Raw genomic sequence first — 15,023 nt, 5'->3', positions numbered from 1 at the left:
CAGTTATATTTCAGTCACTTATATAAAAACCAAAACAACAGACACTGCCACTTCAGAACTGTACAACTAGAATGTAACAAGTGTAACTAGTGTAGTAACTGGTTTATAACTAGTGTGTGTAACGGGTGATGTTCCCCACCATAGCGCTGATGCAGTCTGCAGCGCTGCTGATCTTCCTCTCAGAGAGACTGCTGCTGAAGGAGACCGTCTTCTTCCTCTCACGACCAGCACGAGACCCATCCTACAGAGAGATAGAGAGAGAAGGAGAGGATGTGTGGGGAATCGATAAGAGGAAATTGGGAAAGTGGGGAGAGAGAGAGAGAGATATTTATTAATCCAGATACACCTACACTCCTACCCTGCCCAGCAGCGGCTCATTTCACTGTGCTGGTGTTCTTTCTGATAACATGTGTCAGAATGCCTTCGACCTTCACCAATAACCCATTAATCAAACACTGACGGGCTTTAAATTCAAATTCCATGCCCCCTTGATGACTTTGGCCTCCGAATGATCTGAGTTCTATCACTGTTCCGCTCGAGGAGAGAGAGAGAGAGGGGTGGGTTTATTCAATTACGTGTATATCTAGCTCTAGATTTTTTTTGAACTGTCAAAGCCAATCTGTGGCAGCATCGGCGCTGGAGTCTGACAGAATGATGGAGAACCGGGGAAGAACAGAGGGGGCACGGTCACGTTCTGTAATCCAATCACGTTAACACACATTAAAAGGTTCCTCTAACGCAGCCAATGAATACCTTGGCAATCTTATCAATCAGCCTAGCCGATACCCAAGAATAGGTCTAACGCTGGTAAACATTCAACTTAAATCGGAGTAATGTAGAATCAATGTAGAATCTGAACCCACACAAACACCCATAGAGAAATGCACCAAACAAATAGGTGTAGGACCTGAGCAATCTTCGCTGCACAGCCTCCTGAATATATTTCTATAGGCCCATCTATCTCCTTCATCTTTATTTTACTGACTTTATTGTCTCCATGGGGACATTTTGTTGCAGTGTCATGTACACGTTTAAAGTGGCATTTAAATAACAAAACAAATTGACAATACAACTTTCATAACAGTTACTGAGTCGATAGGAACATTAGCCCGAGCTATTTAGGAGGGATATCACACCTGGCACAAATGACTGTCTAGTTGTCTGCGCCCAGAGGGGAGTAGTTCAAAGTCCGGGTACAGGGGGTGGCTTGGGTCTAAAATGATTTTGTGAGCCTGCTGAGGGCCCTGACCTTAAAGATCTCATCCAGGCCTGTCTGTTTGACTCCAAGTACCTTGCTTGCTGTGGTGATAATCCCTCTCAGCATATTTCTCTGGCTGACAGTGGCATTGCCAAACMAACAAACAATACAAAAAGTTGAAATACTCTCAATGAAAGATTTGTAAAACAGAGTCAGTATAGTACAGTCTATGTTAAAAGATCCCAGCTTTTTGAGAAAGTACAGTCTCGGTTGACTCTTTTTGTTGATAAGGTCTGTACATTTACTCCACTGAAGCTTATTGTCCAAGAGGACACCCAGATACCTTGTTCAGAAGCTTCAGTCATTTAGCACATCCTTTTATCTATGTCATAATGTTAAGGTTGACTGCATCATACACTGATCAGGGTCAAATGTTAGTTGGCTAGTCAGGTATAACCAATAACCTTTGACTGTTCAACTGTAAACAGCAGGACTGTTTGGTAAAAAGAGGAAGAGAGATTGCTGTGACATCACAGCAGCAAGATTTGTGACCTGTTGCCACAAGGAAAGGGCAACCAGTGAAGAACAAACACCATTGTAAATACAACCTATATTTAATGTTTATTTTCCCTTTTGTACTTTAACTAATTGCACATTATTACAACACTGTGTGTATATATACACATAATATGACATTTGAAATGTCTTAATTCTTTGGAACTTTAGTGAGTGTAATGTTTACTTTATTGAATATTATCCATTTCACTTGCTTTGGCAATGTCAACATATGTTTCCSRKGGGGGGSGGKGGGGGGGGAAGAGAGAGCTAATCTGTTAATCAATAGGCTCTCCTTCCTGAGAACCAGTGTACCTTTTAATCACTCTTGTTGAAATATAAGCATATTTGCTGAACGGTAATTAAAGGTTGTGGAAAGCATTATTAGGTCTGTTGGGTTTGGCCGGGGTGAGTGTATTGCTATCCAGAACCACTAGGAATGGAAATGGAGACAGACACACACAAACACAAGGGCAGTGGGCTGACAAATGAAGCGAAGTTAAGAGAGAGAGAGAGAGGGGACAAGGAGTTCGGAGAACACCGAAGGGCAGCAGTGTTTTATCTGAGGAGTATGAATGAACGTGTGACTCGGGGGGATAGCAAGAGAGAGAGAACAGTGGTAGTGGGTTTTAAGTCCCTGTTCCTTCATGTAACTCCACCTCAAACAGGTGTTCTCCCAACAGGGATCAGGTATGTCTGATCATCATGCCTCCTTTATTCATCAACTCATGCTTCCCTTTTCTCTCTTCTCTATTCCCACTCTTTTTTTTGTTCCTGGAAGATAAAAAAAAGGGTATCCCTTTCCTCTCTGCTGCGTCTTTGAGAATATCTTTGGAGAAACCCTGGTTACACGCCAGACAGACAGACAGACAGACAGACAGACAGACAGACAGACAGACAGACAGACACTAGCTCCAGTGATGCCAAAGAAAATCAATGTGGCACTAAATCTACAGTACTTCATCAGTACCAGTGTGGTTTCTCCCGGCCATTCACACCCAGGTGCACATAAAGCGCCTTGAGACCAAGTGATAATGACTGGACATAAATACCATCTAAATGCAATCAATGACTTGTTTATCTTGCAGTCTAAAGGCCTGTGTCTGTACCATGTATAGCTTAGACACAAGACTTCCGTTACTGATACTTCCCCAATCAGAGGTGTCCCAGATGGCACTCTATTCCCTATACAGTATAGTACACCACCTTTGACCAGAGCCCTATGTGGTGCCATTTCACACATAGCCAGACAATGGCCGTGTCCTAAATCTGGCTTGCCTACTACTTATTTAAACTGCAAACTTTGTACTAATCGTACTGCATACTATTTAGAACGTACTGTTTAGTACGATCATATGCAGTAAGGTCCAAATATCAACATACTACTCATCCATACTGAGAATGTGTCATCATATGTGCAATCCAGCTTGTTCCCAGCCGTTTGTTGATGTTTGTGGAACACGTCCCCTATTCTGATTATCAGCTGTTGTCGAACATGCCTGTGTGAAAAGAAGATTCTCATCCTCAAAAGTGTGCAGTGAATTCTACTAGATGAAAAGCCAAACTGAGCATGACATCCTGGCATTTAAAGCATACTAGATTATTGAAATTGCACATAATATAAACCTACATGTTTTTGCTAGAGGTCCAGCGGCATGGCCGATTAATTAGGGCCGATTTCAAGTTTTCATAACATTCGATAATCGGCATTTTTGGATTCCAATTATGGCCGATTACATTGCAATCCACGAGGAGACTGCGTGGCAGGCTGACCACCTGTTACGCGAGTGCAGCAAGAAGCCAAGGTAAGTTGCTAGCTAGCATTAAACTTACCGTATAAAAAACAATCAATCTTCACATAATCACTAGTTAACAACACGTGGTTGATGATATTACTAGGTTAACTAGCTTGTCCTGTGTTGCATATAATAAATGTGGTGCCTGTTAATTTATCATCGAATCACAGCCTACTACGCAAAATGGGTGATGATTTAACAAGCGCATTCGCGAAAAAATCACAATCTTTGCTTGAATGTACCTAACCATAAACATCAATGCCTTTCTTAAAATCAATACACAGAAGTATATTTTTTTAAACCTGCATATTTAGTCAAAAGAAATTCATGTTAGCAGGCAATATTAACTAGAGAAATTGTGTCACTCTCTTGCGTTCATTGCACACAGAGTCAGAGTATATGCAACAGTTTGGGCCACCTGGCTCGTTGCGAACTAATTTGCCTGAATTTTACATAATTATGACATAACATTGAAGGTTGTGCAATGTAACAGCAATATTTAGACAGCGGCTTGTATTTCTGTGTTTATTATATTATAATTAAGTATATGATTTGATAGAGCAGCCTGACTGAGCGGTGGTAGGAGGCAGCAGGCTCGTAATACCCTGACTGCTCGCGTGAGTGAGCGTTGCAAAATAAATTTAGAAATCTGTTATTCAGTTATTGCGCTCGCGCGCGTCAACAGGCATCTGCGTTGCCAAGGGCTAAAATAGAAGTCCTTTCAATTTCTGACACAGATCGCGCTGTAAGTCCAGTCTCTCCCATCTCCTCATTGGTTTATAGAAGCAGGTACCCACGTGCCATCTCCTCGTGGGTGATTGAAAGACGAAAAGTGTTGCCGGTTGTCGTGGTAAAACTATGAAAGTTTAAATGCCATTCACCATATAAGTTCTAAGATGAAAAAGGCCAGAAGTGTTTTATGTGTGGAACAATTGTCGGAGTAGAGAACCTTGTGCATTTCAGGTAAAATAACAACCTAATGTTTATATCCCAGGGCAAATTAGCTAGCAACAGCAAGCTAGCTAAATAGGACAAATTAGCTAGCAAGTGCAAGCTAACTAGCTAAATTGCCATAAATGTTTAATGCTTTTCAATCGGTCCCCAAATTAATGTTATTGTTTTAGAGTTTGTTTTGATATTTTAACCTGCGTGTCGTGATCGCGTTTGGTGTAGGGGGACAAAATAAATTTATGCACGATGGCGCACGCGCGCAGCGGTATGGGTTCCGTGTTATCAATGCTTGCTTCACAGCGCTGTTTATGTCGTCAAGCCTATCAACTTCTGGGATTAGGCTGCCACTACTAAGGTGCCTATTAGAACATCCAATAGTCAAAGGTATATGAAATACAAATGGTATAGAGAGAAATAGTCGACGCGTCCTAAATCCTATAATAACTACAACCTAAAAGGGAATATTGAACCACCAGCTTTCATATGTTCTGAGCAAGGAACTTAAAGTTAGCTTTTTTTACATGGCACACATTGCACTTTTACTTTCTTCTCCAACACTGTGTTTTTGCATTATTTAAACCAAATTGAGCATGTTTCATTATTTGAGACAAAATAGATTTTATGTATTATATTAAGTTTAAAAAAAGTGTTCATTCAGTACTGTTGTAATTGTCATTATTACAAATATATATATATATATATTTTTTTATATATATATATATTTTTTTAATCGGCTGATTAAACGGTATCGGCTTTTTTTGGTCCTCCAATAATCGGTGTCGGCGTTGAAAAATCATAAAATCGGTCGACCTCTTGTTTTTGCATACTATTTAGGAGGCAAGTGTGGGTATTGGGACAAGGCCAGTAACAAGTCTCTAGAGCATGATATGTAGTTCTATGAGGATATCGTCTCACAGAGGTTTGTGTTGATCTGGAGGAGCAAATGCCATGTGACCTATTCAATAGACTGATTCAATTACAGTCTCTATAGGGCCACTTCATTTGTCATGTCTACACACAACCTCAGTGCACGTATCAATATACACACACACACACACACACCTCGTACGTCAATATAGACCCTGAACAAATGACCTTGAAAAGAGAGTACCTGGGCACACAAACACACTCATTCAGTTATACACAAGTGACCAATGTGCACCTGTACGCAGGCTTATAAAGACAAGCATGGTGAGAAAAACAAACAAGCACACACACAGTGTACACTGTCTTCTAAAATGTTTGCCAAAGAGTCATGTAGCCTTTACCGATCTGTAACCTCTGCTTGAATGATAGAATTAGCCACGCTACCTTAACCACACTCAGTCTGTGTGTGTGTGTGTGTTTATGCGTCGGTGGGAGAAAGAGAGAGAAAGAAACAAAATCTTTGTCCTCAACAGTTCTCTCCTTGTCGCCAGTGTTTCTCATAGATTCGAGACATATGGTGAAAACCTCCCATCGCCACTCTGAAGCCTTCAAAACAGGAAGCTTGGAAGCAGTGGTCAGTCACAAAGCAACTTCCTGTGGTGGTCTGGGGCATCACAGGAAGAACTGAAGAGCCAAGCTCCTAGACATGAGACAAAGCTGCATCCAAATGGCACCCTATTCCCTACGTAGTGCACTACTTTTGACCAGGGCCCATAGGGCACAAACAAGATTGTAGATGCATTGAAACCACAGAGTTGTGTTCTCTGAAATGAAGTTGTTGGGAAGCCTTGTGAATGTTTTTTTTATCACAAATGTATGTATCCTACACTAAATATGCAAAAGTATGTGGACACCCCTTAAAATTAGTGGATTTGGCTATTTCAGCCACACCCGTTGCTGACAGGTGTATAGAATCGAGCACGCAACCAAGCAATCTCCATAGACAAACATTGACAGTAGAATGGCCTTACTGAAGAGCTCAGTGACTTTCAACGTGGCACTGTCATAGGATGCCACCTTTCCAACAAGTCTGTTCATCAAATGTCTACCCTTCTAGAGCTGCCCCAGTCAACTGTAAGTGCTGTTATTGTAAAGTGGAAACATCTAGGAGCAACAACGGCTCAGCCGCGAAGTGGTAGGCCACACAAGCACACAGAACAGGACCACCGAGGGCTGAAGCTCAGAAAAATCCTCTGACCTTGGTGGCAACACTCACTACCGAGTTTCAAACTTCCTCTGGAAACAACGTGAGCTGAAATGGGTTTCCATGGCCGAGCAGCCGCAAACAAGCCTAAGATCACCATGCTAAGCATCGGCTGGAGAGGTGTAAAGCTTGCCGCCATTGGACTCTGGAGCAGTGAAAACGCGTTCTCTGGAGTGATGAATCACGCTTCACCATCTGGCAGTCCAACAGACAAATCTGGGCTTAGCAGATGGCAGGAGAACACTACAGTTGGCACTATGCATTGAGGCAGGTAAAGTTTGGTGGAAGAGGAATAATGGTCTGGGGCTCTTTTTCATGGTTCGGGCCCTTTAGTTCCAGTGAATGGAAATCTTAACACCATAGCATACACTGGCACTCTAGAAGATTCTGTGCTTCCAACTTTGTGGAAACAGTTTGGGGAAGGCCCTTTCCTGTTTCAGCATAACAATTCCCCCGTGCACAAAGCGAGGTCCATACAGAAATGGTTTGTCGAGATCGGTGTGGAAGAACTTGGGATGAATTGGAACGCCGACTGCGATCCAGGCCTAATCGCCCAACATCAGTGCCCGACCTCACTAATGCTCGTGGCTGAATGGAAGCAAGTCCCTGCAGCAATGTTCCAACATCTAGTGGAAAGCCTTCCCAGAATATATACATGTAGGTCCATCATAATTTCTACATATTCTATCTAGTTTTAGACGTTCAAGTGTGGCCTGAGCAGACAGGAGAGATCCATGTTACTGGATTATATGGGTGAATGAACAGATGGAGAGAGAGAAAGATGGAGAACAAGAGAAGGAAACGGCAGATAGGCCTTGAGAAGCAGGGAGAGGTTGAGGTTCTGAGGGGAAGTATGAGGAATAAACAGGGGATATAGCTAAAATGAAAGGTTCATCTGTGATAGATAGAGGTATGGCGAAAGAGAGCGAGGAGAGAGATAGACGTGGGGGGATGGAGGTCGGAACAGAGAATACTGTGTGTGCTAAATAAATCCAAGCCTTTCCTGGAATGCATTAATACTGAAAGCTTTGGCACACGGACAGACCACATTCCTAAATCACAGACCCTTTAATCAACCATTCTCTAACCTATGACCTAATTCCAGAAGATAAAGCTGTGTGTGAAAGTGTGTGAGGGTGTGTGCGCGTTGTATGGATAGGTGCCTTGCAGCAGGTAGTCTCTAGTCTATCTATGCTGTCACTTAGCAACTTCAGATGCAAACATGGTGTTTAAATCATGGTCTCAGAACACAAGTGTGTAATCAACACTCACCCAGAATGAGCCTAATTACAGAACACTCCAGTCAGCAGAATTAGAATGTTTTCAGAATACTGTAAAATCTCAGGATATAAAAAAATTCTAATTAAATAATGGCAATAGGAATTATCCTTTAAGTGGACGACAAAAAATAATAAATACTTGGGATGCTTAATAAGTGACAAAGAAACAAATATATAAAGATAACTTTATCCCATTAGCAGATTGAATGAAATGGAACAATCCTCCCATCAATTGTACAGGTAGAATAAACCTCTTCAGAATGGCATGGCTCCCAAAAGTATCCTCGGTCATAACAGACTTCATATGGGCAAATAAAACTCATAGAATAAAATAGGAAGGTTTTACATCTTCCTCAGTCTGAGGGTGGCTTTAACCTTCCAGATGTGGAACTTTAACCTTCCAGATGTGGAACTTTAACCTTCTAGATGTGGAACTTTAACCTTCCAGATGTGGAACTTTAACCTTCCAGATGTGGAACTTTAACCTTCCAGATGTGGAACTTTAACCTTCCAGATGTGGAACTTTAACCTTCCAGATGTNCAGATGTGGAACTTTAACCTTCCAGATGTGGAACTTTAACCTTCCAGATGTGGAACTTTAACCTTCCAGATGTGGAACTTTAACCTTCCAGATGTCAACTGGCCACCCAACGAGACTTGAGATGTATAGTTAAATGCACCAGAAACTGGAACAATGGGTACATATTGAAGATGCGCATGCTCAATCACAGATTATTTTGACATGTTTGTTTTCAAAGGATGGAGCTAAGAACATGAACAAGTTCCCAGTTAGAACACTATAACAACATGGAATATTAAACTGGTTCTACCAGAATCAATATCACTCCTAAAAACACTCCCCTATTGAACAATCCTTGGAAAGCTTTTCAGAATTCACTAATAAACTCACCCACATGGAAAACTAAAAGGTATAAAATAAATGACTTGGTAACAGGAAATACAGTTATTTCCATGACAGAATTAAAAAGCCATTTTGGACTGACCAATGTGACATTTTCAAATACATGCAACTTAAAAGTTGTATATCACAACATTTTTATTTAAATCTTTTGGATATCAGAGCAATGTGGAAGTAGTTCTATTTTAGTCAGAAAATGAAATTCATATGACAGTTAAGATATATAAAATCTTGCAGAGAACATATCCAACTGACAATCTCTTAGAAAAAAATATAAACTAAACTATTGGAACCAAGACCTAAAAATAACTGATATAAATGGCACAAGATGGAGGGAGTGTTGGAACATAACGAAATTACATTTTACATTTTAGTCATTTAGCAGACGCTCTTATCCAGAGCGACTTACAGTAGAGTGCATACATTTTATTACATTTTTACATACTGAGACAAGGATATCCCTACCGGCCAAACCCTCCCTAACCCGGACGACGCTATGCCAATTGTGCGTCGCCCCACGGATCTCCCGGTTGCGGCCGGCTGCGACAGAGCCTGGGCGCGAACCCAGAGACTCTGGTGGCGCAGCTAGCACTGCGATGCAGTGCCCTAGACCACTGCGCCACCCGGGAGATAAATATTATTTGTTTGTTTGGTTGTTTGGGCATTGAAATAAATTACAATGAAAGAAAATGTACGCTTAATCCAGTATAAACTAATGTACAGAATGGATTATTCAAGAAACAAAATCGACAGCACAACGGCAGAGTCATATCTTAAGTGTAAAATTACAAATTACTCAATAATTAATGCTTTCTGAGAGTGGTATAAAGTCCAAAGGTTATGGGCGGAGTTAGAAAGTTGGCTGTCAGAAGTTTTACAATGTATATGTACTTTTAATCCATCTATCTGCATATTTGAAGACACGGCATATGAGGGTGCGGTGAGATTCCCAATGGGTTGGACCATACTTTTCTCATCAATTATTTTGAAAAAACTTTACTTAACTGGAAATCAAATGATTCTCCATCGTTAAAACAGAGGATTAATCAAATTAGTTATTTAAATATTGACAAAAGGTGGGCTACAGAGAGAAACAAAACAGTGCAATTTGAAGCCATATGGCAGAAAGTGTTACAAGCACTGAAGATATCCCAAAAATTTGAAATGAGAAGGGATGTTATTGTGAGACGGACAGGATGGGTATGAATACAGTGGGAGCATGTGGGTCTGAGCAATTATGTCATTAATGTTTGTTGAAATGAATGTATGTCTGWGTTGGTGTTTTTGTCTTTATTCTTCTTTTTTTCTCTGTATGCTGAAGGTTGGGCAGTCCCAGCCAACATCATGTCTAGTTTAGTGGAGCTATGTTTGTGGAATGTTAAGTTGTCTTTGTATATTGTTTATAACATAAAACAAATTATTTAAAAAATAATTAGGATGTACAGTAGGTCATTAGTGGGCAGACTACTAATTAAGAGACGATCAAGAGACACACAGTAGGTACCAGCAGGCGTAAACACACGGCTATCTGAGATCTCTGTGCTAAAAACAAACACACACACAACCAAACCCATCACGCAAAAAAATGTAATCAATGTTCTGAACAAGGAGTCAAAGTGGTATGTGTAGGCCTAACTATGATCATTTTTGTCCYACTTCCTCAACTGTGTGTGTGTGTGTATGACATTCATGCACTTTGTGTGCGCATGCGTGCGTGCGTATGTATGTACATGATACAGTATGGGAAAGGAAGACACTGTTACAACGGGGAGGAGAAACAGGAAGTGTGAAGTGGTTGTGTCATTCCCTCAGCAACAACATGATTCAACACACCATTTACTTCACAACACCCACACCAATCCATAACCAGCAGATGGACTGTCAAGTCAAAACCACCAATTAAGAGCTCACCAGAAGTATCTCTCCTCAAGTCAAAACCACCAACTAAGAGCTCACCAGAAGTGTCTCTCCTCAAGTCAAAACCACCAACTAAGAGCTTACCAGAAGTGTCTCTCCTCAAGTCAAAACCACCAACTAAGAGCTTACCAGAAGTATCTCTCCTCAAGTCAAAACCACCAACTAAGAGCTTACCAGAAGTGTCTCTCCTTCTGTACAAATCTTTGATGTTCCAGATGAGATGCATGTGTTAGGATGACTCTCAGGTAAAAGGCGGACATGGTGAAGGTCATTCAGACAGCGAGTTAACCACAGTTTCTGCTTAAAACGTGACAGCAGCCCTCAGCTGTCCTGTAGGCACTTAGTTCAACCCCAAACCTACTGAACCACCAGAGGCTGGAGGGTAGTGGAGTTTGAGCTATCAAGCACATTGTAAATATTTGGTTGTTTGGGCATGAGCAGGGTATTTGTTTGGTTGTTTGGGCATGAGCAGGGTATTTGTTTGGTTGTTTGGGCATGAGCAGGGTATTTGTTTGGTTGTTTGGGCATGAGCGGGGTATTTGTTTGGTTGTTTGGGCATGAGCGGGGTATTTGTTTGGTTGTTTGGGCATGAGCAGGGTATTTGTTTGGTTGTTTGGGCATGAGNGCGGGGTATTTGTTTGGTTGTTTGGGCATGAGCGGGGTATTTGTTTGGTTGTTTGGGCATGAGCAGGGTATTTGTTTGGTTGTTTGGGCATGAGCAGGGTATTTGTTTGGTTGTTTGGGCATGAGCAGGGTATTTCTTTGGTTGTTTGGGCATGAGCAGGGTATTTGTTTAAAATGTAGGACGCCTCAGTGAAGCCTTGGTGAGTTAGGGGGAATCTGGTGATTGTTATTACACACACACAGTTGAAGACGGAAGTTTACATACAGTACACTTGGGTTAGAGTCATTAAAACTCGTTTTTCAACCACTCCACAAATTTCTTGTTAACAAACTATAGTTTTGGCAAGTCGGTTAGGACATCTACTGTGTGCATGAYACAAGTAATTTTTCCAACAATTGTTTACAGACAGATTATTTCACTTATAATTCACTGTATMACAATTCCAGTGGGTCAGAAGTTTACATACACTAAGTTGACTGTGCCTTTAAACAGCTTGGAAAATTCCAGAAAATGATGTCATGGCTTTAGAAGCTTCTGATTGGCTAATTGACATCATTTGAGTCAATTGGAGGTGTACCTGTGGATGTATTTCCAGGCCTACCTTCAAACTCTTTGCCTCTTTGCTTGACATCATGGGAAAATCAAAAGAAATCAGCCAAGACCTCAGAAGAAAAATTTGTAGGCCTATGTAACCAAATTGTATCTATGATCGTATGCTATCCATGTTTTTGGTATGTTATTTTGATATCTGAAGATTAATCAATGATATCAAGCCACACCTGGCCATGATTACAGACACCTGTGTGTGTCCTTTGATACTATATAAAACTAGTGAACTGCAGTGTTTGTCATTATACCCTGATGAAGACAGCTTGTCTGTTGAAACGTTGRTTATTAAATTATTGCATCTGAGCTCCTAGAGTGTGCGGCTCTCCTTAAATTGTTAAAGTGTTCTACTCCGCTAGCCAGTGCCTCGCCTAAACAGGTGTACGTTTCTTTTGCCTCTAGATGGTTGTACTGATACACCATCCAAAGTGTCATTAACTTCACCATGCTCAAAGGGATATTCCATGTCTGTTTTTTTTACCCATCTACCAATAGGTACTCTTCTTTGCAAGGCATTGGAAAAACCTCCCTGGTCTTTGTGGTTGAATTCACTGCTCAACTGAGGGGCCTTACAGATACTCCTATGTGTAGGGTACAGAGATGAGGTAGTCATTCACAAATCATGTTAAACACTATTATTGCACACAGAATGAGTCCATTCAACTTATGTGACTTGTTAAGCACATTTTTACTCCTGAACTTATTTAGGCTTGCCATAACAAAGGGGTTTAAAACGTATTGACTCAAGACATTTCAGCATTTCATTTTAATTCATAAACATTTTTAAAAACATAATTCCACTTTGACATTATGGGGTATTGTGTGTAGGCCAGTGACATAAATTTCTATTTAATCAATTTTAAATTCAGACTAACACAACAAAATGTGGGAAAAGGGGGGGGGTGAATACATTCTGAAGGCTCTGCATGCATGTATGTATGTGTGGAAAACAGGATTAGCTGTGTGATTCAGAAAACGTAATTTGTTCCTTCACAACCACTGAAGGAAAAATATTTAAAGTTGTTGGTTTGCTGTGGTTACTTGCTCTAAAACAACCTGAAGCAACCGGAAGTGGTCTAAAGTAGGCCAAAGCATGCTAAAGTGGGCCAAAGATGTCAATCAATGTTAACCAACGTAGCAGGTTGGAGGAGCTACAATTCAAACCATATCCTTCCCCAGCTGTCTGCCAACCCCCCAGGCTAACACTGTTCTCACAGTCAGAACACACACACACACACACACACACACACTGGGCAAGCATTAATACTCATACAATACTACAAACACAGACCAGATTTGTCATCCAAACAGTTGAAAATATACCACTCAAGTTCCAAACAAACTCACTACACCTAACCACCTCTGCTGCCCCTCCATACGCAGAGACAGGGTGCTAGACATATACAGGGTACCACTCAGAGACAGGATACTAGACCGGCTACCCCTCAGAGACAGGGTACCCCTCAGAGACAGGGCACCCCTCAGAGACAGGGCACCCCTCAGAGACAGGGCACCCCTCAGAGACAGGGCACCCCTCAGAGACAGGGCACCCCTCAGAGACAGGGCACTACCCAGAGCACCCTTACATACCTACTCAGCCTGCACGTACACCAGACAAGAAGAGAGGATTAAACAGGCCTCTGTCCCAAAGAGGTTAACCATGTAGGGAATAGGGCACCATGTGAGATGCAGCCCAGGAGGCCAAGGATGGAGAGAGGAAGAGGGGGTAAGAGGAGGATAGGAGGGAGAGAGGAAGAGGGGGTAAGAGGAGGATAGGAGGGAAGAGGAAGAGAAGAAGAGCAATAGGGAGGGAAGACAGAAAAATAGGAGAGGTGATCTCCAGGCATATGAGACAGTTAAACTCTCCCCTACATGCCCCTATCCAAACACACACACACAGCCAAATGCTCGGAATTATGTTCAAAAGGCCAATAATGTCATATCTCCAGTTTTCCTACATACTGTACCACATAGGGATTGATCTCATCCCGAGGATCATGATCCAAACACACCAACAGTCGTGAGGATGGCACGACAACACCTCCCCCCCTCCAGGAGGCTGAAAAGATTTGGCATGGGCCCTCAGATCCTCAAAAATTCTACAGCTGCACCATTGAGAGCATCTTGACTGGCTACATCCCCACTTGGTATGGCAACTGCTTGACATGCGAGCGTAAAGCACAACATAGTGTAGTGCGTATGGCCCAGTACATCACTAGGGCCGAGCTCCCTGCCATCCAGGACCTCTATACCAGGCTGTCAGAGGATGGCCCGGAAAATTGTCGAAGACTCCAGCCACCCAAGTCATAGACTGTTCTCTCTGCTACCACACGGCAAGCAGTACCGGAGCACCAAGTCTGAAACCAACAGGACCCTGAACAGAGCACCAAGTCTGGGAACAAAAGGCTCCTGAACAGAGCACTAAGTCTGGGAACAAAAGGCTCCTGAACAGAGCAAGCAACAAGTCTGAAACCAACAGGACCCTGAACAGAGACAAAGTCTGGGAACAAAAGGCTCTGAACAGAGCACTAAGTCTGGGAACAAAAGGCTCCTGAACAGGCATTAAGTCTGGGACCAAAAGGCTCCTGAACAGAGCACCAAGTCTGGGACCAAAAGGCTCCTGAATAGAGCACCAAGTCTGGACCAAAAGGCTCCTGAACAGAGCACCAAGTCTGGACAAAAAGGCTCCTGAACAGGCACCAAGTCTGGGACCAAAAGGCTCCTGAACAGAGCACTAAGTCTGGAACAAAAGGCTCCTGAACAGAGCATTAGTCTGGGACAAAAGGCTCCTGAACAGAGCACCAAGTCTGGGACCAAAAGGCTCCTGAACAGAGCACCAAGTCTGGGACCAAAAGGCTCCTGAACAGCTTCTACACCCCAAGCCATAAGACTGCTGAACGTTAATAAAAATGGCTACCCTTATATTTACATTGACCCCCTTTTTATTTGCACCGACTCTATGCACACTCACTGGACTCTACCCACACAATAATCACTGGACTCTACCCACACAAATCACTGGACTCCCACACAAATACTGGACTC

The 15,023-nt window shown here is 42.2% G+C and overlaps 1 protein-coding gene across 1 annotated transcript in view; it reads right to left on the bottom strand.

Annotated features, from left to right (window-relative positions):
• The window catches only part of LOC112075259 (inactive phospholipase C-like protein 2), a 38,211-nt gene that overhangs the window by 16,935 nt on the left and 6,253 nt on the right, over positions 1–15,023 (bottom strand). Inside the window, exon 2 of the mRNA XM_024142282.2 lies at positions 140–241. Coding sequence (XP_023998050.1) covers positions 140–241 — 102 coding nt within the window. The remainder of the gene's footprint in view (positions 1–139; positions 242–15,023) is intronic.

The sequence above is a fragment of the Salvelinus sp. IW2-2015 genome, unplaced genomic scaffold (genome assembly GCF_002910315.2).
Source record: "Salvelinus sp. IW2-2015 unplaced genomic scaffold, ASM291031v2 Un_scaffold3050, whole genome shotgun sequence".
Taxonomy (NCBI): domain Eukaryota; kingdom Metazoa; phylum Chordata; class Actinopteri; order Salmoniformes; family Salmonidae; genus Salvelinus; species Salvelinus sp. IW2-2015.
This window is presented reverse-complemented; position numbering and strand designations above follow the sequence as displayed.